The following is a 25,355-nucleotide window of genomic DNA, read 5'->3' as shown; positions in this document are numbered from 1 at the left end:
TCATGGGTAACGACAAGTGTATCCCAAATAACCTTGGCGGAATAAAAAAGAGCAACTCGATTAAACTCCTCCGTAGATAAGGCGCAAAACAAAGAATTTATAGCTTTGTAATTCAAATTTGCATGCCTTTTCTCTACGACATTCCATTCTTCAAATGGTTTGGAAGGCAACATGTATCCATTTTCAACAATGTGCCAAAGCTCTACATCTATCGAAAGAAGATAGATGCGCATCCTTGTCTTCCAATGTCCATAATTGGACCCATTAAAGAAAGGAGGTCTAGTTGTGGAATGGCCCTCCGAAAGTCCGGTTCCATTTCTATCCGCCATTTCACAATTAGAAAGTTGCCAAAGATCTTATGATCTTTTCCTTGTTGAAATTTATAAAGAAAAATTTACCAAAGATTTATAGAAAAAAAAATCTTTTAAGAGCCTTATGCTCTGATACCAACTGAAAATCCAAGGGTAGTCCCGAGTACGCTAACTTAGAGGAGTGAAAATTAATTAGGTTTCTAACAAGTTTTAACTCTTTTGAAAACTCAAACCCAATTTTGGAAATTAAGAGATCAACAATAAAATTCAACCACACAAGTTAAATCTAAAGTGCAAATGCAAATAAAGAGCAAGAGTTCAAGAGAGAGTGCACCCGAGATTTAAAGTGGTTCGGTCCTCAAAACGCGAGGCCTACTCCACTCCACCAACCAAACACGTTGATGGCTTCACTATGCGATCTTCTTAACTTCGGCGAAGATCGGTGCCGATTACAGATTCCGATTACCTTTAACCTTGGCGGCAATCTTCACCACGGAGAGTGGGCTACGCTTCTCCGAACACTCGCCCGATACAAGTTCTTTGAGTAAGAAAGAAAGAACAAAAAATCCCTCACAAGGGTTTACAAGAATTGCAGAAGATGTACAAATTGAGCCTATGATCCAAATCCTAAGCTTTAGAGGATGAGAGGCATAATCAAGTTTGATTCACTCTTTGGATGTTCAAATAAAGTTTTAGAGTGTTAGGATTGATTATTTGAATATTTGGAATGCCCATATATATAGGAAAAATCAAATATGACCGTTCAATGGCATTGTTGTAATTCCAGGAAAAATCGCAACGGCTAAAAATCCGACCGTTGTAGTGTTCTCGGAGTTCCGAGAATATTTCTCGGAGTTCGGAGAAAAAATCTCGGAGTTCCGGGAATACTAACAGAAGTTGGAAAAAGTCTACTGGACCATTTCTCGGAGTTCCGAGAATATTTCTCGGAGTTCCGAGAATTCTCGGAGTTCCGAGAAGCCTATGAAGAGCTGATTTTCACTTCTGTTTTTAGGCTTCCAACTTAACACCAAGTTGGGATTGCTATGAGGGTTCCAAGGTGTTGGAACTCCACAAAGACAATCTCTTATATATTTAGGGTGTGTGTTTAATTACTTAATTATGCCTTTCAAAATCCTAAACTAGGATTGGACCTTAATACAATCTAATATAACTTTGATCTTCAATGGATTCTTCAAGTCTTCATTTGTCTTGGACTTCAATGTCTTTGGCCTTCATGATGTGGTCCAATGAGATCTTCTTGGCCTCAATCAAAGCAATGTTGTCTTAGCACCAATGTGATCTACAACTTAGACAATCAAACACATTAGTGATCATAAATCACTTGTGTATTGGAATCATCAAAATACGATGGGAATGCCAAGGTGGAAACAATTGGGCTTACAGACTGTTTACACCCAATTGACATATTTGCTTATATAACATATAAAATAAAACAACGGCAGGATCTAATTAATCTAATATTGTATATCCAAACAATTATTAAATCTAATATTTACTTGCATTCAAAGGATGTAGAAAATAAATCCTTCATGAAATTAAATGCTATAAAACATAAATTTCCACCTACCTCTGTACGCAATCCCAACTCCGGATTGCCAAATCTCCGGAGGAAATCTCCACCTTCGTTCCTTCTCTTTTCATTTCTTTCTCTTTCTCCATATCTCTCTCTCTCTCTAGTAATGAACGGTCATGGGGCATCTCGAAATGTAGAAAAGTTGAAATTGAGGAGAGGACCATGGACCGTACCATAGAAGATTTCATCCTTGTCAATTACATTGCGACCAAAGGCAAAGGTCGATGGAACTTGCTTTAGGGGCTGCTATCATGGTTGGTTGGACGGTGGAAGAAAGTGGAGATCGTGGCTCATAAAAGGAGGGTCTCTTGTTTTAAATCAATACCCTAGAACTCTCCACCGTCCAACTAATCTCAACGTAAACCTCTTAATTATCCTCTTCATTCTCCTAAAATCTCTCCATCTTTCGTAATTTCGTGAGATACTTTCCAACTTGCCATCCTAATTTCCTCCAATGACATAGGAATCCTATTTCAATTACACTAGAAAATCAAAAGTAAATTTAATATTATTAGGATTTTACCTTGACCAAAACTCCCATCTAATGTTAGCAGTTTCTACCCTTTGAACCCATTATATCTTCCTTGTAAAACAATTAGGGAAGTGATATATCTGCCCCTTTTGATCACTAGGAACACCCCCTGTCAGTGTTTGTCGCAATCAGGGGCATTGGATTCTTCCGACACAAGTACAACAGCCCCTCTTTAGTCACTGATGCACTGACAGGGGGTGTTCCTAGTGATCAAAAGGGGCGGATATATCATTTCCCAACAATTAATACCAAAACATCTCCTTAAAAGCTATATTTAATTACCAAAGATCTCTCAAAATATTCCAAGTAAATAGCTACATGACTCTTAAAGATCTCTTTCCTATAAAACAGCCACGTACTCTTAATTTCCAAAACAAAAGAATTCCAGATCACAATTTAGATAGAAAGTAGGACTTGTGGGAAGTTTAGCCGAACAACCAATTTAGTTCAAAAGAGATTTGGTTATGCTTTGATAAAATCGTGTAAAACTAAGAAGATATTCTATAGACACAATCCTTGCATATCCTAATCTGTCTTCTAAATCACAAACAACTAAACAAAATCCAACAAAATCAACTCTCGTCAGCATCCCTACGTACAATTTAGCAACTTTACAATCCAATCCAAATTCTATCCCACCGATTGAAATTTCTAAACTAACTCTCTACAAAACCAATATCAAAGAGGATGGCCCACCATTTACACCTCATCTTATGTGATGGGGCCCACCATTTCACACTTCTTGTTTTGTTAGGAAGGTACAACCATCTCGAGCCAAACGGATGTTGCCTTCCATTTTATCAACTCATCTTTTGATGGGTTGGGCTAGGGGTGTAAACGGATCGAATTCGAATCGGATATGGCTATATCCGAATTCGATTACAGAATACACTATCTGAATTCGGATTCGGATTCGAATTTGACGGATATTTAATATCTATTACCGAATTCGTATCCGTCGGATATTGTTCGAATTCGGATATTATCCGTATCCATTTATCCGGTAAATTCGAACATTGTATTGCATCACTTTATCTTTCTATGGTCGTCCATTTACCATCAATGGTTATGGCCTTTTTGCTCTAGAATTCTCTAGAAACTATGACATCTTCATTCAATCACCATCATCTATTTGTCTCTTTCATCCTACAACCCACATTTGTTGCTTCATAAAGAAGCCATGTCAAACTTCAAGAATGCCCTTAAAATGAGAGATTACTTCATTTCCTGCATAAAACACCTTTTGTTTTTGTTTTTTTCTAAAAAGAAAATTCACTTTTCTTTTAGAAACAAAAGATAGTGTCTCATTACTAAAAATAAATATTAATGATATTATTAATAATAAATAAAAGGGATTTACTTCTCGGACTCGGATGTTAAACGGATCGGATATACCATTTACCAGATTCGCATCCGCTAAGAGCCGGATATCTCATAAACGGATTCGGATAATATCCGCTTGAAACGGATCCGGATAATATTCACTTTAAACGGATTCAGATGCAGACGGTAATCGAATTTTTGAATATCCATTTACTCCCCTAGGTAGGGCCCACCATTCTACACCCATGCATGCCTCTTAAACTCTCTCTCTACTATTAACCTTGTTCGCAACACATCCATTTCACCCAATCCAACCGTCCAATAATAATTCAGCCCACACCAACTTGATTTTACAAAAGTCAGAACCTACAACCATGGTTTAAAATTTTGGTTTTGGTAACTGTTTTGGACCCCACCGAAAACCGAAATTTCGGTCCAAATTTTGGTAATTTGGTTCAAAATTCCGGACTGAATTTTCGAAATTTCGGCCGAAATTTTGTAACACTTTTAAAATAAAATAAAATAATGGCATTTAAATGAAATTTCGGACCGAAATTACCAAATGGCGAAAATGAAATTTCGGAAAATTTCGGTTTCGGTCCCGACCGAAATCCGAAATTTAAAACCATGCCTACAACTAGTGATATGATATGTCATGCTAGGAATAACAACATAAAAGAACTGCTTCTTCCATTCTCACACTACCATATTTAGGGTACTCCATTTTCACTTGAGCCTTTAGGAAAATCTAGAAGCTACTAAGTCATGGCTCATTTCTAATGACCTCTTAAATAGAATATATCAAATTGAATACCAAACTTAAACTGAAATTAAAGACTAACAGCAGCCCTTATTTAAGGATGATGCTAACCTTTCATTTAATTGGCATATTCGAATTAGGGAACCTATATAGAATCCTAGTCCTAATAAACCACACAAACTTCATTTCACTACCAACAACAACTTATCTATAATCTCAAAAATATAGGAATTAATACTGATCAACTTAGAGAAATTACAATCTAAATTTGGTTTTGCATCTCCTTTTTTTTAAAGTCCACACAATCAGTAGAACCCAACTTACACAATCTCCTAAACAATATATTTCCTTTGGAGAATATCCCTAATATTAATAACAACAACATCAACAACACTAAAATAACAAAACTAAAACTCTCTTTTCATGTTAAATTTAGCCGTTGATTTGGATGATCCGATTACTTTGATTATAATTGGAAGATAGCACTCAATCGGCTAAGATGCGCCTGCACCACCGACCCAAGGCGGGGTCGGGTATTACAATGGAAGAGGTCAAGGAATGACTGATATGGGACATCAAAGGCATGGAAATGGCGACAAACATCCGAAGGCAGAACTACAGAGGGAAGCAATGCTATTTTTCAAGAACTATGGGCATATTGAAGCAAATTGCTTGGAAAAAGCAAAGCAACAAGCCAACTTTGTTGAAGAAAATCAAGAGGAATGTAGTTTACTTCTTACTTATTTGAATCCTAATATAAGTAAGACTGATGTCTGGTTTTTAGATAATGGTTGCAGCAACCATATGACTGGACAGAATGATTTTTTCCGCACTATTGACAAGTCAGTTCAATTGCAAGTTCGGCTTGGTGATGGCAAGTCAGTTCAGATTGAAGGTAAAGGGACCATTGCAGTTAAGACTAAGTTAGGTATTGAAAGAATAATCCATGATGATTACTTTATTCTTGGTTTGGCACATAACTTGCTTAGTGTGGGTCAGTTGATACAAAAAGGATATTTGGTTTTGTTTCATGATGATGTGTGTGGAATTAAAAGTAGAAAATCTGAGAAGTCTATCATTAAGATCACATGGCTGAAAACAAAATGTTCCCTCTTGAGCTATCATGTTTGGATGATTGTGCATTGGCTGCTAATGTTAATAATAACTCTAGGCTTTGGCACTTGAGGTATAGGCATTTGCATTTTAATGGGATGAAATTGTTTAGTCATAAAAGTATGGTGTGGGCTGCCATCTATTATCTGTGTTGATAGTGTTTGTGAAAGTTATGTTTATGGAAACCAGCATCGCTTGCCCTTTCCGGTTGGGAAAGCTTGGAGAGCCAGGATGCCTTTGGAATTGGTTCATGCAGATACTTGAGGTATGGGCATTTGCATTTGAATGGGATGAAATTGTTGAGTCAGAAAAGTATGGTGTGGGTTGCCATTTATTATATGTGTTGATAGTGTTTGTGAAAGTTATGTTTATGAAAAGCAACATCACCTGCCCTTTCCTGTTGGGAAAGCTTTGAGAGCCAAGATGCCTTTGGAATTGGTTCATGCGGATATTTGACGACCAATGACTACATTGTCTTTGAACAAGAGTAAATATTTACTATTATTTACTGATGATTTTACTCGTATGAGTTGGGTGTTTTTCTTGTTCAGAAATCAGAGGCATTTGAAAATTTAAGGAATTCAAAGCTTTTGCAGAGAAACAAAGTGGCTGTGTAATCAAGAATCTCATAACAGACAAAGGGGCCGGGGGGAATTTTTGTCTAATGAGTTCAGTTCCTTTTGCAAGGAAAATGGCAGCAGCTAACAACAAGAAAAACTCCAGAACGAAGCTGCATTGTTGAAAGAAAAAATCGGACCGTTTTGGAAATGGCACGAAGCATGCTAAATGAGAAGAAACTTTCAAATGATTTTTGGGCTGAGGCAGTGACAACATCAATACATCTTCTCAATATATCTCCAACAAAGGCAGTAAGGAATGTGACACCTTATGAAGCATGGTGAAAATTCAAGCCATATGTAAGTGCTTAGAAATTTTTTAGTTGTATTGCATATGCCTTAATTGATTCTACTGATCGTGCTAAGTTGGATAAAAAGAGTGAGAAATGAAATTTTGTTAGTTTTAATGATGAAACAAAAGGTTATTGGTTGTATAATCCTATCACCAAGAAGCTAATCATTCGCCGAGATATTATTTTTTGTGAAAACAGTGTTTGGCAATGGAATGGCGAAAAAAATAAGCAATTACCCCTTGCAGAAGATATGATAGAATCAGTACAGGTGGATGATGTTGTGTCACCTCAGATTTCTCCAGTAGAGTCCAACATCCGTCCAGTCTTCTTCTAGAGGTTTTAGCAATTCGGACAGCAATAGTGGTGAATCATCCCAAGATAGTACAACTCCACCAAGGAAATTTCGTTCTTTACAAGAAATTTATGAATTCACCTTTTCTCTTATGATTGCAGAACCTACAAGTTATGATGCAGCTTGTGAAAAAGAAGAGTGGGAGAATTCCATGAAGGCGGAAATGATCGCCATTGAAAAGAACAACACATGTGAGCTTCTAGACTTGCCAGCAGACAAGGATGCTATTGGCGTGAAATGGGTCTACGGGATAAAGTATCATCCTGATGGAAGCGTGCAAAAATATAAGGCAAGGTTGGTCGTCAAAGGGTATGTATAAAAGCATGAAATTGATTATTTTGAAAAAAATTTCTCTCGTTGCTAGATTCGAAACCGTTAGAATAATTTTGGCTTCAGCAGTTCAAATGAGATGGAATATCTTCCAATTTGATGTTAAGTCTGCATTTTTAAATGGTTCTTTGGATGAAGATGTGTATGTTGATCAGCCACAAGGATTTGTTATCAATGGCAAAGAGAAGAAAGTCTACAGGTTGAACAAGGCTCTTAACGGTCTCAAGCAAGCACCGAGAGCATGGTAAAGTAGACTTGACTCCTACATCGATCAAAATAATTTTCACCAGAGCGGAAGTGATCCCACCTTATATGTAAAAGTGAAAGGTAATGATGTGTTCATTGTTTGCATTTATGTGGATGATATTATATACACGGGGGCTCCTCTAATATTCTTATTAGAGAATTCAAGGACAACATGATGCGTGAATTTGATATGATAGATTTGGGGTTGTTTTATTATTTTCTTGGTCTTTAAATTCAACAAACAGATAATGGTATTTTTATTTCACAAGAGAAGTATGCTTTAGACTTGCTTAAGAAGTATAGTATGCTGAATTGTAAGGTTGCTTCTACTCCCATGAACACAAATGAGAAGTTGACCATGGATGATGGAACGACAAAGGCTAATAAAAAGCTATTTAGAAGTATTATTGGTGGGTGATGTATTTAACTCATATCCGTCCAGATATCATGTTTCCTGTCAGCTTAGTCTTAAGATTCATGCATAATCCTTCAATGCATCATCTTGGAGCAGCTAAATTGATTCTTCGATACATCCGAGCAACCAGCAATTGTGGGATTTGGTATGAACTGGTTCCTAATTTCCAATTAGTTGGTTTTACTGACAACGATTGGGCTGATTTTATAGATGTCAGGAAAAGCACAGGTGGATATATTTTCAATCTTAGTTCAGGTGCTGTCTCATGGAGTTCCAAGAAACAAGCTACTACGGTGTTGTCATCATCCGAAGCGAAATATATTGTCACGACATCAACTATTTGTCAAGCTATTTGGATGAAGAAAACTTTGGAAGATTTGCAACAAGTACAAGGGCACGCGACAAAGATTTACTGTGACAACAAGGCAACGATCTCAATGACAAAGAATCCTATCTTCCATGGGAGGACCAATCACATTGAGCTTCGTCATCATTTTATCAGACAAACATTGTTGCTGAAGGCATGATCACAATGAAGTATTGTTCAACCAATGAACAAGTTGCTGATGGCTTTACTAAAGCGCTTTCATATCTAAGTTTGCAAGATTTACATCTCTTCTTGGTGTATCCGGATTTGTATCAAGGGGAGTGATGAAGTGTGATGCACAAATCCTCATTTTGTGAAATTGTTGATTTGGTCATATCTGCTTATGGTAGAAGTGGTTAGTGGGTAAGTTGTCATGGGTTAGTGATTTAGTGTTTAGTTTGTAATGGGCATAAAAACGTGGAAACTAACTCCACATGTATGAGCCCACGCAGTGCATCTTTTTCCTCTCTAAAAGACAGTCCAGATGAGTCAGCATGTATGTCATTGTATTTGTTTTTTTTTTTTCAGCAATAGAAAAGTTCTCTCTGTTTTCTTCTATTTCCCATTTGTTTTCTCCATTCTGCTGTAGCAGAATGCTACAAATTTCCACACCAAAAATCAACCATTTTAACCCTCTCTGAATTAAATGAATAAGACAAAATTTGGGCTGAGGTGGCTGTTCTCTCTTTGAAAAATTCAACCACTGCGAAATTGCCTAACCAATCACTCCTCTTGTCTGTCTTTTTCTGGGGAATGGGTGGGTGGTAATAAGATAGGATATTTTCACCTCCTCTTGTTTGTCTTTTCTGGGAAATTCGGTGGAGTGATGAGAGGAGATGGGATATTTTCACCACATCCTGTTTTTCTTTTTCTGGGAAATCAGCGTGCCACCTAAAACACAGCTGAAATTTGTGGTTGGTGTGGCCTAGGGATTAGCATGTGTAAAAGCACTTGGACGTGTGAAATCTATATGCAAAAGTGGGTATACTCTCCACACATATTCCCACCTCCCATTATTTTAAGCTTATATGATTGCCTGTTGATAGCTTTTTGGTATTTGAATTTTGAAGCAACCAATCACAAAAGTTTAAAATAAAGATCAAAGCAAAGGAGTGGGAGTATCATCTCCATGTACACAAGTTCAGTTATATTTGAAATAATTGTACCAAAAATCAACTCATATGCACACTACTGTAGAGACAGATGTTTTGAACTTTGGTTTATTCTGCAGCAATAATCAAAGAATCCAATGCATGGACTCCATTAACTAAAGACAAAGATACATAAGAACAATAAGGGGTGAAAATAACTTTCTTTCTTCTTTCTACAAAGAGAAAGAAAGAAAGAAAACTTGACATAGAAAAGAAGAGAGCAAAGAAAAATAAGGCCTTCATCTGCCTTCTGGGTGTAAAGGGAAGAGCTCCAGAGTCTTATCTGTCTCTTCTTCACCACTGAATCCACCACATAATCTGCTATCTTCTTCCAAGGTTGAAACACCCCAACTCTTGCATTTTCGCTTGTAATAGCTTTCCTCCTCCCTTGCTACTTCTCCCTGCACCAATATAGACTGCTTGAGAAATTTTTTGAAATGAAGGTACTCTTTTGATAAGTTTAAAATTTATTTGCCAATAATCAGATATGCATATGGTATTAAAGCTGGAAATAATATTTCCACCCCCTTTTGCTTCTCATTTCTTGAAATGACTTTTTCCAAGAGAAGACAAAAAAGGAGGTGGAAATGGAGTTATTTTTAGGAAAAGGCAAACAAGAGGGGGTGGAATGGTGGAAAAGGGGGGCAGAAGAATAATCTCAAGTACATAGGATTATATGCAAATAATTATTATGTGTTTCATAAATGATAGTTTAGGAATTCTTTGGAAGTCTTAGGGCCCCTTTGGATACCTTCAAGAATTTTGCATATAATCTTCTATGCTAATAGTTCTAAAGTTAAATATGATTATTTACAAATAATAGTTGTAAAAGTTTTTAAAATTATATAGTTAATGCCTTCCAAAGAGGCTGAAATGTCTCATGTGAAAATATGATTAAACTAAAGTAATCTTATTTGCAAATAACAACCAATTTTAGTGTCATCCAAGAGGGCCCTTAGGGCTCATTCGGCAACAAGCCCTTTATGTCCCATTCTCAAATAAGATAAATTCTCCTCCTTTTCTTCCCCAGACAACCTTCCTCTAGTCTATTTATGACAAGTTTTGTCCCCAGGAAGACAAAGGGGGCGAATTTATCATTTCCCTTGAAAATAAGAACTAATTTTTGTGGCATCCAAAGAGGCCCAGAAGCTACATTTTGAACATGGAACATTGGCACCTACGTTGGCATCAGAGCTCGTAATTGTGATGGCCAGAGTTCTTGGACAAGTGTTGAGACTTAAACTATTCCTCTTTTGCTTCTGTCTTTCGCGCGCTTTATGATTTTGGAACCAATAGAACACATTCTTCCCTTCAATTTTTCCATATTTTCCGAGCTGAGCAGTGATTTGTTCGATTTGTTGTGCATTTGGTGTTCTCATTCCACCACCATAGAGCATCTCTAAGATCCCTATTTGTTCTTGAGTCGGGTTCCACCGTGTACCACCAGAGTGTGCTTCGGCCTACATCACATTTGTTACACATTTTGTTTAGTATCAGTCAGCTTCAAAAATAAAATTAATCAGAACAAGTGAACAACATAAGCATATAACAAAGTCAAGAGGGATCAATCTACAATTTCATCTGATAAAATCAAATAGAGAAGTTCACGGGGAAATGAAATTTTCCACCCTCTTTTGTTTGTCATTTTCCTGAAAATGAAGAAAAGGACAAACAAAATGAGGTGGAAATGTCGCTATTTTTAGGAGAAGACAAATGAGGGGTGGAAATATCAATATATTATATTATGTAGAGAGAGAGAGAGAGAGAGAGAGAGAGAGGTGTTTTCAATTTTGTATAGATTTGGGATTGATTCTATGTGATAAAATATGTTAGTTTTATTGGGTTTGTTGTGGACTATTTTTGTAATGTTGGAGTGGTGTAGATAATTGTTTATGCCAAGTGGGTTTTGGATTCTGTCCAAAACTGACTCTTGGACTGAAAATTAAATGCAATTTTGAGGCCAATAATCAGTTTCGGACCCAAAATCAGTTCTCAAAATCTAATAAATTAAAACAACATGGCCTTAGAGATGAGCAAGAAAAAGAGATGGTGCAGTCTCTCAACTCTTCTGCCATGGAATATAAAAATTATACCTGAGAGGGGTCTCTCTTTTCATCAGGGCAACCCCTATTTCTGGGGCCACTTTCAGGCTTGATGAAGCTCTTGAGGTCTAGAGTTGCCACTGTATCGGTGTTGCTAAGCTTGGGTGCAAGTGGGCGGAGGCGCTTGCATCCAAGTGAGAGAGATGGTTCGTGCTCCCAAAACCCACGTGCAATCTGGTGCACCTTCATGGCTTTACCATTGTGGAGAGAGTGCACAAGAGTTTGTGGCCTTTATATACTGATAGCAACAGAGAGAAAGAAAGAGAGAGGAGAGGGGACAAAGGAGAGAGAGAGAGAGAGAGAGAGAGAGAGAGAGAGAGGGGGGGGGGAGATTTTTAAAAAAGTCATATGGGACCCACTTCGCGGGATGATCCAAACGGTTCATATGTTGGGCCACCATGTAAATAGACTGTACCAAATAAATCATCTCCATAGGATGATCCTAACCCACCAATCAATAGAGGTTTTTATAATCTGTAGTTCCCCCTCTAGATCAGAGGACTAGAATCATCCTATGGAGATCATTTATTTGATACAATCTATTTACGTTGTGGCCCAAGAAATGAACGGTTTGGATCATCCTATGTAGTGGACCCATATGACTTTTTGAAACATACTTGAGAGAGAGAGAGAGAGAGAGAGAGAGAGAGAGAGAGAGAGAGAGAGCAAATGATGAGGTGAGGTTGACTTGAGGAGGAAAAAGAGAGGGGGTTGAATTGGATGAAAAAGAAATATTCTGGTGTGATATGTTGGCCGGTCATTTCGGGATCGATTTATTCTTCTTGCTTTAATGATAAGGTGTCCATGCTTTTCGGTGGAGACCCTTCTCTTTTCTTTTCTTTTTTCCTTAAAGTGGAGAAGGGGTAATGAAAAAGAGATACCCAGACATGTAAAATGGATTGATCCACCCCTACCTACCAGATTTGCTTCCTGAATGCCGTCTCTCTCTAAAGATACTGATAGGGATGGAATGAGATGAATTTTAAACAATACCCCTTTTGGGGAAATTAACACAATATTTTAAGTAAATACTCTCCCTCTCTCAGGAAACTATGGTAAGAATGTTTTTAAGGTCCTAAGTGGGGGCCGTTCTACGTATGAGACTAGGTGGGAACCAGCCTGATATGGTACAGGTTTAAAGAGCCTAGTCTAACGTATCCCATCAGCTCTACAGCCTGTGAAGTATTGCTTAGGTACGTATCTAACATTTACTATCAGAGTAATCGTCACTTCAAGTGTGTGACGTGTTCTATCCACAAAAGGAACAACTTCTGGAGAGGACTAGCTGTTAAAAAGGCCAGAATGAAAGCTGTTAGAGTGGGCTGCCGAGGTTGATAGCTAGATGTGAAGCGTGGTGGAATGTTAGGGTATAAGTGGGGCCAGTCTAGCTATGAGACTAAGTGGGACCGAACCTAGTATTTGGACAGGTTTAAAGGGCCTAGCCTAACGTGTTCCATCGCCTCTAGAGCTTTGGAGTATTGGCTAGATACGTAACAGGTGTATTGAGATGAAACTAGAAGAATATCTCTTTAGAAACTATGACATTTCTAACCAAATACTCCAACTTCTCTCTCTCTCTCAAAGAGATTGCATGGTAAGGCTAGAAATGAGATGAAATTAGAATTATACTCCTTTACTTTTGGAAACTAAAGATTTATTTAGAAAAAATTATAAGATATTGCAGAACACAAGAATAAAAGCACCTAACCCCACATTCTTCTTAAACATCATTACTAATTAACCCCACAATTTTCTATATAATCATTACTAACTATTTATTTACAGATTAGGGTGAAGTAAACCATTGTTCGAAAACCCTTTAACTTGACTCATCTAGGAAGTGATGTGAGTCAAGTCAACTTGACTGGGTCACTCAAGACTCAATAAAATACTCAAAGTAATTTTTCTATTGAAATATGAAAATTTCATAAATTTGTGAGCTTGAAGCTCATATAGCTTATATGAGCTTGAGGGCCCAAACACATGGGTCCCACATTTTTTGTGATGATCCAAACCATTCATTTGCAAGGCCCCATCATAGATAGGGTGTGTACCAAAAATCAGATCCATTGGATAATCCTAACCCTTCCAAAAGCGGAGGGAAAAAATGGGCAAATTTGTGGCAAACGGTGTCTGTCCATTTTGCCCTCCACATTTGGATGGGTTAGGATGATCCTATGAAGCTGATTTTTTGTACACATCCTATCTATGTAAGGGCCTTTCAAATGAATGCTTTGGATATTCCTAACAATGTGGGCCCACATGTGTTTGGGCTCTCAAGCTCATATAAGCTATATGAGCTTCAAGCTCACAATCATTTTCCTCTTTACATATTTCATTATATAATCACCCATCGATTCCTCCAACGTCTTGAGTGAATTTTCCATCAATTTGAGTTGACTCGTCGAGTTTCAGTAGTCCATTTAGAGATTGTATATGCTGTCAATTTTCCATCAAGTTGGGTTGACTCGTCGAGTTTTAGTAGTACATTTAGAGATTTTATATGCTGGTGCACCTGAAGTCCAGTATTTTTCGAAAAGGACATTAGGCTCCCCTTCAAACGAGGATCCAAATCGTTCATCTCCATGGGAAGATCTTGATTGGACATTATAGAAACCTTTATGTATAGGTTGGAGCGTTAGGATCATCCTATGGAGATGATCTTCCGGGTACAACCTATTTATGGAGTAGCCCGGAAAATGAATGGTTTGGATCATCCTTTGAAGTAGGACCACTATACTTTTCGAAAAAATACTCGACTTAATTTAAGCCCACACACCATATGAAAACTCCTACATATTTAAGCCCTTGACCTTAAGGTTTATGCACTTGAAGGGATACCGAATGAAAGTTCTTATCAGAGGATATTTGCATGCTTATTGCATGGGTTCTTAACTAACACTATATAAGGAGATAATATCGGTATTTTTCTCTCATATCATGATTAAATACCTTAACAGTCCAAATTCTCAATACATTAGAGATTAACGAAAAAATATTGAAATATCTAGCTATGATTATGCAAATTCTTATTTATAAAGCTACTAAGCCATGCAAAATATTATGATGTATTATACACATTGATTATGGAGGTGCAATTACGTAAACAGTTTCGTGCTCCAATGTACTCATAGTCTTTTGTCATTGATCTCATCCATAGAAATTGTGGACCCTATCATGGATGGGTTGCAGCATAAAAATTGTACCGGCTGGACACTTCAAACATTCAAATCGGCCGAGAAAGTAAAACTAAAATGTACTTATAGCTTTGTATCATTGATCCCATCCTTCATTAGTAAGTTTGTATTGCGGAGGGGGGTTGACTGAAAAATCTCATTTATGAAATGATCCAATGGACGATTAATGCGTTATAAATAGACAATAAAAAAATGAGCAACAATACACATTCAAGTTTTGTGATCGAATTATGTAATCTTTAAGTTGAGGGACATATGATTAGCTTTTCGGGAAATTTCCAACTGGCGCCAATCTTCAAAGGGACATCTTTGGCCAATCCAGTTATAGGCCTAGCTTCTGAGTTCACCGCTTTCGTCTTGCGTCAGTCATGCTCCAGCTCACTAGCTCCAGTCCCGTAGCGGCTTGCAGCCCACCTATAGCTTCTAGTCCCACTCGGAGCCTACTCAACTCAAGTCCTACTCCTTCCCTACCCTTTGATATGTTGGGTATATAGTATAACCCATGTATGTTCTAATATAAGCCCAATAAGATAATGGATCGGTGTAGTGGGCCTACATGGGCTAGAGTCCATTAACCAGTCAATAACCCTAGTGTATCTCTATATATAGGGGCTGGAGGTAACAAACTAGGTATTCCAAACTAGATACCTTAGGTGTAATGCTTCAAGCAACCTCTTGCTTGACCTAATTATCTCTGACAATCTTGAAGCATTAAACCTATCTTGACCTACCATGATAACGGATCTAGATTATGCTAACATCTGGTGGTTGGCAATTTCAGCCCGTTTGAGGTAGAGTTGCAATTTGGGTAAGGTTCGGTTGAGCTTTTGCTAAAAAATGAATTGGAATCAAACCCAACCCTGTACCCATTTTATGGTAAGAGCTCAACCCAAACTCCCAAAAATCAACCCGAGTTGACAAAGGAGTTAACTCGTTAGCAACTTAATAAGAGAGGAAATGTGTAAAATCAAGTCAAAATTTTGTTCATGCAATTTAAAGTCTCATTATTTCAAAGTAAAAGATCCTAAGCCAATACAGCTTGCACCCTTTAGCTTTGAAATTAGAAGATAAAATAAATTTTATAAAAAGAAACGATGTATTTGCCTCCTTTTCTTCCCCGAGCCACCTCCTTGTAATGTAAAAAGAGTAGTCATACATAGAGTAGAGGGTTTGAATACATCACTACCCTTGTTTTTATCATCCAACTAGGCAGGCCTTACTATGTATGAATTATCGTATAATTTGTTGATATGTACCATAAGTATACCGTATAATTTATCGTATAATAAGTAAATATCACAAATATAATGAAGAAAATGTTAAATATCCATCCAATCAGGCCACTCACAAAAGCATGTAAGTTGGAATTTTTTCTGACTTTGGGATTCTTTTTCATGGCAGTCAAACTAAAAGGGTACGGGGAATTGGCGTGCATTAGAGCAGTGGATCCCACACAGTGGAAGAAACGGTGGAAAACCATAATTAGAGAAGACAATACCATCATTTGCACGTGTTTGTGGGCCATGTGGTGCTCCCCTCCTCTTTTGTAGAAAATCAGAAGATATAACAAAAACCACATGAAAAGCATAACACAACAAACTGTAGCTTTAAACTAGGACGGGTGCAAGTTTGGCCCTTACCCGCCCTGAGCCCGAACAGGATCTGGGCTGGATTTTCCAACCCTGAGGGCGGGTCAGGGCTCATTTTTTAAGCCCTGATTAAGGATCGAGTCGGGTTCTGGGTTATGCCTCGGGTCACCCTGACCCCGCCCAACCCTAAGTTTTCTATCATAGAATTGAACCATCTGTGCATGTTTCTTTTGCTAATGTTTTCTATTATCTTGGATCGATGTTTCTTTAGATTATTATTGTTAATTGTCTCTGTTGCCCGTCATGTTGTTGAATTCATATTGTCTTATTTTGTTTCCCTTCTCTATTTATTGATCATTTTGTTCTATATGATATGTGGTTGCTTTATTTTTTGGCACTCTTAATAGGTATTTTCACTAGGGTCAATCAGGGCCTGCCCGGCCTAGCCCTGCCCAATCAGGGCCAATCAGGGCGGTGCTGAGCCCTGTAGGGCGGGCAATGGGTTGAGGTTTTTTGGCCCTGACTCAGGGTCAGGACGGGTGAGGGCCGATATAATGGGATCCAGAGTTGGGCTAGGGTTTTGAAAAACCCGACCCAACCCGACCCTGTTGCAGCCCTACTTTAAAGTTTAAACCCCCAAGAAATAGAGGGAGAAATCTCTCTCTCTCTCTCTCTCTCTCTCTCTACATATACATACATATATTTGCGGTTTTGACTAAAGTTTTTAAAGGCTACTGATATTGGCACTATCATGTTTTGATAGCAGGGCAAACTCACCTTGTATTTTATTATTTTATTATTTAACGGGCTCGATCTCATAGCCTATTACAAAAAGCTCTCAGCTACCAATTAAAAAGAAAGACTAAGTGTATTCGCCTGATTATCAAAACATGGTGGTGAATATTAGTAGCCATTTTTAAATGTTACAAAAAATCCTTTTATAAATGAATCAAATTTGGATGGTATTTTCATACATTGGTGCTTTCTGATAGATCGGTTTTAGGATGTTTCATCGGATTTTATGGCTATGTTTGGGTCATGATACAAAATAATTCGGTACACATTATGATATGGATCCAATGGACACAGTCAGATCCAGCTGGTGTGCCCTACTTTGGTGTGCCCTACTTTTGGATCCTACGGATGGATCAGACTCGGTCCCGGTCCATATAATCTCTCTCTCTCTCTAACACTCACACACACATGCTAGGTGCGCGTGAAGTCCAGTGTGTTTCAAAAAGTCATATGAGGTCCACCACAGAGGGTGATCCAAACCGTTCATATATTGGGCTACAACGTAAATAGGTTGCATCCCGTGAATCATCACCACAGGATGATTCTAGCCCTCTGGTCTATGGAGCGACTACAAATTATAAAAACCTCTACTGATTGGAGGGGTAGGATCATCCTATTTTGATGATTTATGTGGTACAGCCCATTTACAGGGTGGCCCAACAAATGAACAGTTTCGATCATCACACGAAGCGGGGTCCATATAATTCCTCCTTTTTTGAAAACCCTCTCTCTCTATCTCTATCCTTTTCAAAGGTCTTTGCCTTATCCAACATGCTTTTGTTTCTCCTTCCAAAGCCTTTTAAACTTACTCGGAAATTGCTCGAAAAGTGAATGCCTGAGATTTTATAGTGGGTGTGAAGTAAATGTGGCATGGCTAAAAACACAAGTTAACACAACAAAGGCATCGTGAAGGCATCATTGGTTTTTGACTAAGTAGTTCTTGACTAAATGAAAAGGAAAAATCTGGGTAGAATTCTACCGAAAACGAAGGGTGGGGAGAGTGATGAAAAATTAGCATTATCACATTCAAGGAAATCGGTCTTGTCAGTGTTAGACAAAAGGGGAGCCTTTGAGCCTTTGTTCCAAATGTAATGGATGACAGTGGGTGCACGATTGTGAAGTGATGTCACTAGAGCTCTCGATGGGATTTACTTTACAAAAACAATTGCTAAAAAAGATAGTCACTTTTTTATGCCACGTGTGCCACTTGGATTTGATCTGATCCGTTGATTTTAAAGGTGATAAGAAGTGCAACTAATTGCTGTGGACCCCATTTTGTTCCAATGATCCTAGCCCCATTGGAGTATAAACCGTCTTGATTAAAGGGTGGCATAGTGCACGAGGCTCCTGCCATTGCGGGCTCTGGGGAGGGCTAGATGTACGCAGTCTTGCCCCTACTTTACAGAGAGGCTGTTTCCGTGACTCGAACCCGTGACCACTAGGTCACAATGGAGCAACCTTACTGTTGCGCCAAGGCTCGCCCTCTATCAACAGTCTTAATTACACTTAAATATTCCATGTGGGACCTAAAAAGTGATTGTTAAGATTGATCGAGACAAACTATAAGCCTAGCAAGAGTTTTTCTGTCTGTTTGGTTGCATGTATTTACCTCGTAGATTAGTGGTGCAAGTAGTCATCAAGGAATGCCATCTAGTCCACCTGAATCCAGTCGAACCAGAGGATAGTGAAGAAGAGAATCAATAACTTATGATAGTGAAGAGGAGAATCAAGAACTTGAGGAATCAAATGAATCATGGGAAGAAGTTCACAAGAAAAATTGGCCAAGACGCCCACAAAGACCCCAACATATCCCCCGATAATTCTAGAGGAGCTGCTAGATGCGACCAATTATGTATCCCTTATATCCGCATTAAATAATGTTGTTTTGGTTCTTTGTAAAAGGGTAAAATGGTTTTATTTATCTTATTTTTGTATCTTGATGGGTTGGAGGCAAGGTTCTATGTCCTCCTCTTGTAACTATTTTTTCTTATTAATAAAATTTCAGGTGCCACCCCATTCCAAGATAAATTCTGAATTCAAAAAAAAAAAATAAAAAATATATATATATATATATATATATATATATGAGGAAAAGGATTGTGAGCTTGAGCGTTGGAACATATTCGTGAGCTTGAGCTCAAAAACCATTGAGGCCCACATTGTTAGGATGATCCAAAGCATTCACTAGAAAGGGCCTTACATAGATAGGGTGTGTACAAAAAATCAGCTCCATAGGATCATCCTAACCCATCCATTTGTGGAGGTCAAAATGGACAGACCACAAATCTGCCCATTTTTGCCCTCCACTTTTGGAGGGGTTAGGATGATTCAATGGAGCTGATTTTTGGTACACACCCTATCTATGATAGGCCCTTGCAAATGAATGGTTTGGATCCTCACAGAAATTGTGAGACCCATGTGATTGGTGCACTCAAGCGCACCATTCCTTATTAGAGCTTGAGCGCACGAACATATTCCTATATATATATATATATATATATATATATATATATATATAGTGTTTGGTTATCAGCCTCATAGAGTAGTGGTAGGGGTTGTCGTTACAAATATAGAGAGAGGGGAGAGAGGGAAGATAGAGAAAGCGATAAGGGCATGGTGCCCAAATAATTCAAGTAAAATTCCACCTTTTATGGTTTTTGGCTTAGGTTTCAGAGGGTAAATCAGCGACATTGAGACATCTTTGGTAGGCTCCAGGGAATTCCATTCTATATTGGTGGCCAAACAAGTTTCGCTAATGTGGTTTTTGTGCAACCAACTGTCCTGTCTATGGTTATGGAAATAGTACAATTACAAAGAGGATCAGTGTTGACGATCAATTATAGGGATCCATATGGGGACATGTATGTGCAATCAAGACCATTGATCTTGTAAAACATCATGAGGTCTTGATTGCAACCAAGACCGTGTTGGTCGCCTCATGATGTTTTACAAGATCAACGATCTTCTTGATTGCACATAATCAACTGTCCTAAAGATATTATAAGAGATGAAGGCCTTGAGGTCTTCGGCCAGACTTATGATTGCAAGCAGACCAACGGATCAGATCATACGTACAGATATGGCACAAGCAAGCCTCAGAGTGTTTGTTGGAACGAGACTCGAGTCTTTTTAACATTTTCACTTGCATGGCCGTTGATAGTAGAGGTTGAAGGAAAGTAATATGACAACATTTTACAAGAAAAAACAAAGTAAAAGTTAATTTTTTTTTTAACGTTCTCTATCCTTTTGATTTGGGAGGGAATGAAAAAGGATAATGTTTATGCGTGTTCATTTTAGATTTGTTCAGTCTAAATTCTTTTGGCATGGTCGATACAGGGTCCTGTATCGATTGTGGATGAGTGGATGTGTATGAGTGTCTGGTGAATGTGCAATCGTGCCAGCCTCATGAGAGGTAGTATAAAACTCAATTGGAGGGGTCGATGAATAAAACATTTCCATCTTGTGGGATTGGATTTCAGACGATTGAGAAAAAGAGGGGAACATCACTTCTTGCTTGGGCTCTATTGCCTTTACACATATGGCAAGGATTTTTTCCAGTATGACGCAACGCCATATGTGGGGATGTCAACACACGCAGAATGTGAATGACACATTGACACACACAGAATATGAACGATTCACGGGAAACATCGATGCACTAGAACGCAAACAATGCCTTCGATGTATGCAGAATGCAAACGACTTTCTAGATCAATAGACCGTTCTGTTAACAAACAAAATGACGAAAACAAGCATCAGTGCGATGAATAAAGAATTACAGAGAGACTCACCTGAGAAGATGAATTCAATGCTTCCTCAATTCGAGTGAAAAATGTACAAGTAGGAAAAATACATGACAGTACCGAAAAGTAAATGATAAAAGATAAATGCTAAGACATGTTTGATATTGACTATGAGACCTTTTTTCTCAGAGATGTTTGTCTCTATTTATAGCTTTCTTTAGGAAACCGTTCTCCATTACCCAAACTTTTTATAACTGCCTGTTTCAGCTCCATTATTCGCACCCCCCTCCATTTCTAGACAGTTGCTGCCCTCACTTTCCAAAACGGGTGTAAACATGCTTGTGAGAACATATTGTGAGCGCCAAACCTATTATTAATTTTGAGTCCAATAATAGGTCACGATATGTTGTCACAATCTAAAATGAATAGGGCATTAGAAAATTCATTGAAGGCAAGGAGAGTAGAACGAACCGACCAAGAAAACCACAAGCAAACGTGTATGGGAAAAGGAAAATGAGGTGATTTTACTTTCCTTTCTTTCTCTGTGGTAAGAGTGATGGGTGCAAATACTCTCAATTAAGACACTACACCACGTGTTAAATATAAGGGTGCAACTGGGGTCGATTTTTGCACATCTACTTCTTGTTCATCTGGGTGCGTTTAGATTGCCGGGATCACGCATTGGAATTGGCATCCTATTCTGATTCTGCCTGATTCTATTCTTTGGTTCAAAAAATGAACAGATCAGGGAAGTGAAAGTGATATTGGGGCAGAATTATAGGGAGAAAATGCCGTAATATGTTACCACAATAAAATCTTTGTTCAGATCCGCATTGCAAGTGTCTCAATCTGGGTTGATTCTTCAAGTTATTCTGCAAAATCATGCTGAGAATGTGTTGAATATATGAGGAGGGGCATCAATTATCTCTACCCAAATAAAGTGTAGAAAGTGCTTCAAATATTAGGAAATGGCCGGCTAAATTCTCAAAGGTCTCCTTCACCCATATTCACCATGAAGTGAATCCTAATGTTGATACTGTTTGCATGATAATGTGGTTAAAGGACAGTTTAAATTCTCAAAAGACATCGTCTCTTACGAAAAGCAAAAAAGAAATAGAGAAATGAACAAATATGACCATGTCAAAGAAAGTCTTCATCGCATGATGATTTGGATGTAAATATTCAAACCATCAAGAATATTGTAACTCTTATCACCAAGATTGAATTGGATTTAAATGACAAAGTAACCTCACCAATAAGTTTTTAAGGTCTACAATCATATCACTCAGAGCTTCATTACCAAAGTTTCTGATGGGGTGTGAAAACACCAGCCTCTCACAGGCTGCCACCTGTCCCAGAGTAGGTGAGACTCAGCCTCTCACAGGCTGCCACCTGTCCCAGAGTAGGTGAGACTCAGCCTCTCACAGGCTGCCACCTGTTCAGAGTAGGTGAGATCCAGCCTCTCACAGGCTGCCACCTGTCCCAGAGTAGGTGAGACTCAGCCTCTCACAGGCTGCCACCTGTTCAGAGTAGGTGAGATCCAGCCTCTCACAGGCCGCCACCTGTCCTGGACACCTGTCCAGGACACCTCAACAGATTTTCCCTATAAATAGGGGACTAAAGCTCAGACTGATGGGTAATGCGAAAATCCCTTCTCTCCCTAAACTCTTAAGACATCTCCCCTTCACTCCTGCTCATACTGACTTGAGTGTCGAAGGGCCTGTCCGGAGTAAAACCCGGTCTGGTCTTCTGACCTCGCTTGCCTTGTGCAGGACTAAGCACTCACCGCAGGACTCATACTCAACCTCCCTCGTCGCTCGCTCTCAGCTCTTACGCCACTGCTGTACCTGTTACCGATTTTTGGTCTAACAGATTGGCGCCATCCGTGGGACCAAGAACTAAAAGCTGTTCTTACATCTCACTTACAAAATGGCAGGGCGCAAGAGTGCGCGATTAGCTTCTGCGCAGAACGACCAAGCCGCGCTACCTCGCAGGACCCGGAGTGGTCGAATCGCCTCGATGGTAGTGGCAGCTTCTGCCGACCAAAGCCTTTCTCGCTCGGAGCATCACAATCCCGTGCCCACCTCGGAGCAAGTCCAAGCCCTCTTCCAGCAGATGACGGCCCTTGTTGGTCAGTACCAACAACTACTTCAAGCACCCCCTCCACCTCTTCCAGAGGCCCCGCGATCTGCCCAAGGAGTCCACAGGGGAGAGTCATCACGTCACGGGGAGGGCAGAACTCATCACTCCGCTAGACAAGTTTATCGCCCCATAGTGAGGCACGCCCAGACAGAACCTCATCACCGCGAAAGATCGCGGTCTCGCTCCACGCAGAGGCGCCGGCCTCACGAAGATCGTTTGCCACCGGCAAAATCTCGACCTCGTCGTAGGAGTCCGGAAAGTCAGTCCGGTTCTGCGGCAAGCCCATTTGTGGGAAGAATCAGGTCCCCAGACCGCAGAACGGATCCGCTGCTACAGAGAATGGAGGAGATGAACCACCGGATAGAGGAATTGGCGAAGGATCAGAGCCGGCCCGCCTCTAGAGCGTTCTCAAGCAGAACGCCATTCACTAAGGATGTCCTGAGTGCTCCAGCACCCAGAGGATTTAAGATGCCTGCCGTCCCTCAGTACGACGGCACTACCGATCCCGTGGATCATCTGGAAACATTTAGAACGATGATGCTCCTCCACGGCGCCTCCGACGGCTTCATCTGCAGAGCCTTCCCAACGACGCTCACTGGCGCGGCAAGAGACTGGTACTCCAGGATCAAACCAAACTCCATCAACAATTTCGACGATTTTGGAGAGGACCTCGTCCGCCACTTCATGAGCAGCCGCAGGCCAAAGAAAACAACAGCCTCCCTGATGGCCTTGCGACAGGAAGACAATGAGCCCCTGAAGGTGTTCGTCCGCCGCTTCAACAGGGAGGCACTACAGGTGCCCAATTTAGATCCCTCAGCGGCTATGAACGCACTCCTCACCGGTGCAAGATCTGATGATTTCCGTCGAGCGGTGGCTCGGCAAAATCCGCACTCACTGGCGGATCTCATGGCCGGGGCAGAAGAGTACATAACAGTGGAAGAAACACTGGCAGCTCTTAATTCAAACCGGAGGATAACCTCTGAAGAGAAGAATCTGCCTAAACAGCGTAGGGAGGATAAACCTCCCAGGAAAGAGAAGTCTCCACCCCCTCAGAGAAGAGAAGAGAACTTCACACCTCTCAATACCTCTAGAAAGCACATACTGGCAGCGATCAGTGAGGAGGAGTTTGTGAAGTGGCCGCCCAGAATGATCTCCAAAGGAAACAGAAGAGATCCTTCAAAGTACTGTCGGTTCCACAAGGACCACGGCCATGACACAGAGGATTGCTGGCAGCTCAAGGGAGAAATTGAGCAGCTGATCAGCCGGGGTTATTTGAAAAAATACATCCAGAATGACGGCCGCACCCAAGGGCGCAAAGGAAAGAGTCCCCAGGGCCGTAGCCCTCGAAGATCACCGCAGCCCCCTCCTCAGGATAAGACTTCTCAGGTCACCGACGCGCAGCCTGAGGCACCCCGATCTCAACCAAGGGGGGTTATCAATACAATCATGGGCGGACCAGCCGCCGGGGGCACCTCCTCTGCTGCTCGAAAAGCATATGCACAGCAAGTTAACGCCGTTCACACAACCAGCAAAAAGTCAAGAACGGAGAATGAGATCTCCTTCTCAGACGCAGATCTGGACAGCCTTATTTTGCCCCACGACGATGCATTGGTGTTAACCATGCTCGTTGCCAACTGGGAGGTAAAGAAAATTCTTGTGGACAACGGGAGCTCAGCGGATATTCTATACTACCATGCCTTCGAGAAAATGATGATAGGCGACGACCGTCTAAGGCCGGCGAACTCAGATTTGTTCGGCTTCTCCGGAGAGGTCGTAAAAGTGGTAGGGCAGATTGAGCTCCTCGTTCTTGTCGGAGACCCACCTCGTCAAGCATTCGCCATGGTTAACTTCCTGGTAGTGAAGGCCACCTCGGTCTATAATGCTATCTTGGGACGGCCTGGCCAGAATCTGATCCGAGCAGTCGCCTCAGCCTACCACCAAAAAATGAAATTCATAACCCCTAATGGTGTGGGGGAAGTTCGCGGAGATCAGCCTCAATCAAGGGAGTGCTATGCAATGGCACTGAAAGGAAAAAACGCAGTGGAATCACTGCCAATCGAACTGCTTGATGTAAGGGACGAACTCAGGGGTACTCAACCCGCTGAGGACCTACTCTCCATCCCACTGTGCCCGGAGGACGGTGAGAAAGTCGCTCTGATCGGTTCCTCCCTTAGTAGTAGCATTCAACATCAACTCACCGAGTTTCTCCAGGGCAATGCAGATGTCTTTGCATGGGTTCCTGCCGATATGCCCGGCATCGATCCAGAGATCAGCACTCATAGGCTTGGTGTCGATTCAACCTGCAGACCGGTGAAACAGAAAAGGAGACACTTTGCTTTTGAAAGGCGACAGGCAATAAAAGAAGAAGTGGAGAGGCTTCTGA

General features: G+C 40.1%; 1 protein-coding gene across 1 annotated transcript; it reads right to left on the bottom strand.

Moving 5' to 3' along the window:
• Nucleotides 1–9,459: 9,459 nt before the first annotated feature.
• Nucleotides 9,460–11,699, bottom strand: WOX4 (WUSCHEL related homeobox 4). The gene is made up of 3 exons (XM_077374856.1): nucleotides 11,498–11,699; nucleotides 10,586–10,864; nucleotides 9,460–9,805 (listed from the first exon to the last, which is right to left on the bottom strand). The coding sequence occupies exons 1-3, from the start codon at nucleotides 11,693–11,695 to the stop codon at nucleotides 9,644–9,646; spliced, it is 639 nt and encodes a 212-aa protein (XP_077230971.1). The 5' UTR covers nucleotides 11,696–11,699; the 3' UTR covers nucleotides 9,460–9,643.
• Nucleotides 11,700–25,355: the final 13,656 nt, after the last annotated feature.

This window comes from Tasmannia lanceolata, unplaced genomic scaffold, assembly GCF_043159265.1.
Source record: "Tasmannia lanceolata isolate RefF3 unplaced genomic scaffold, GAP_Taslan_0.1 ptg000003l, whole genome shotgun sequence".
NCBI classification, from domain to species: Eukaryota; Viridiplantae; Streptophyta; class Magnoliopsida; order Canellales; family Winteraceae; genus Tasmannia; species Tasmannia lanceolata.
Note: the sequence above shows the minus strand (reverse complement) of the source record. Positions and strands in the feature narration are given on the sequence as shown.

What these genes read in the sequence shown, in the direction of transcription:
- WOX4 (XM_077374856.1), bottom strand. Translation starts at nt 11,695, where the DNA reads ATGAAGGTGCACCAGATTGCACGTGGGTTTTGGGAGCACGAACCATCT. An exon ending in AAAAGAGAGACCCCTCTCAG is followed by an intron (nt 10,865 to 11,497) that starts GTATAATTTTTA and finishes AATGTGATGTAG; the next exon opens with GCCGAAGCACACTCTGGTGG. An exon ending in TTACGAGCTCTGATGCCAAC is followed by an intron (nt 9,806 to 10,585) that starts GTAGGTGCCAAT and finishes ATATTGGTGCAG; the next exon opens with GGAGAAGTAGCAAGGGAGGA.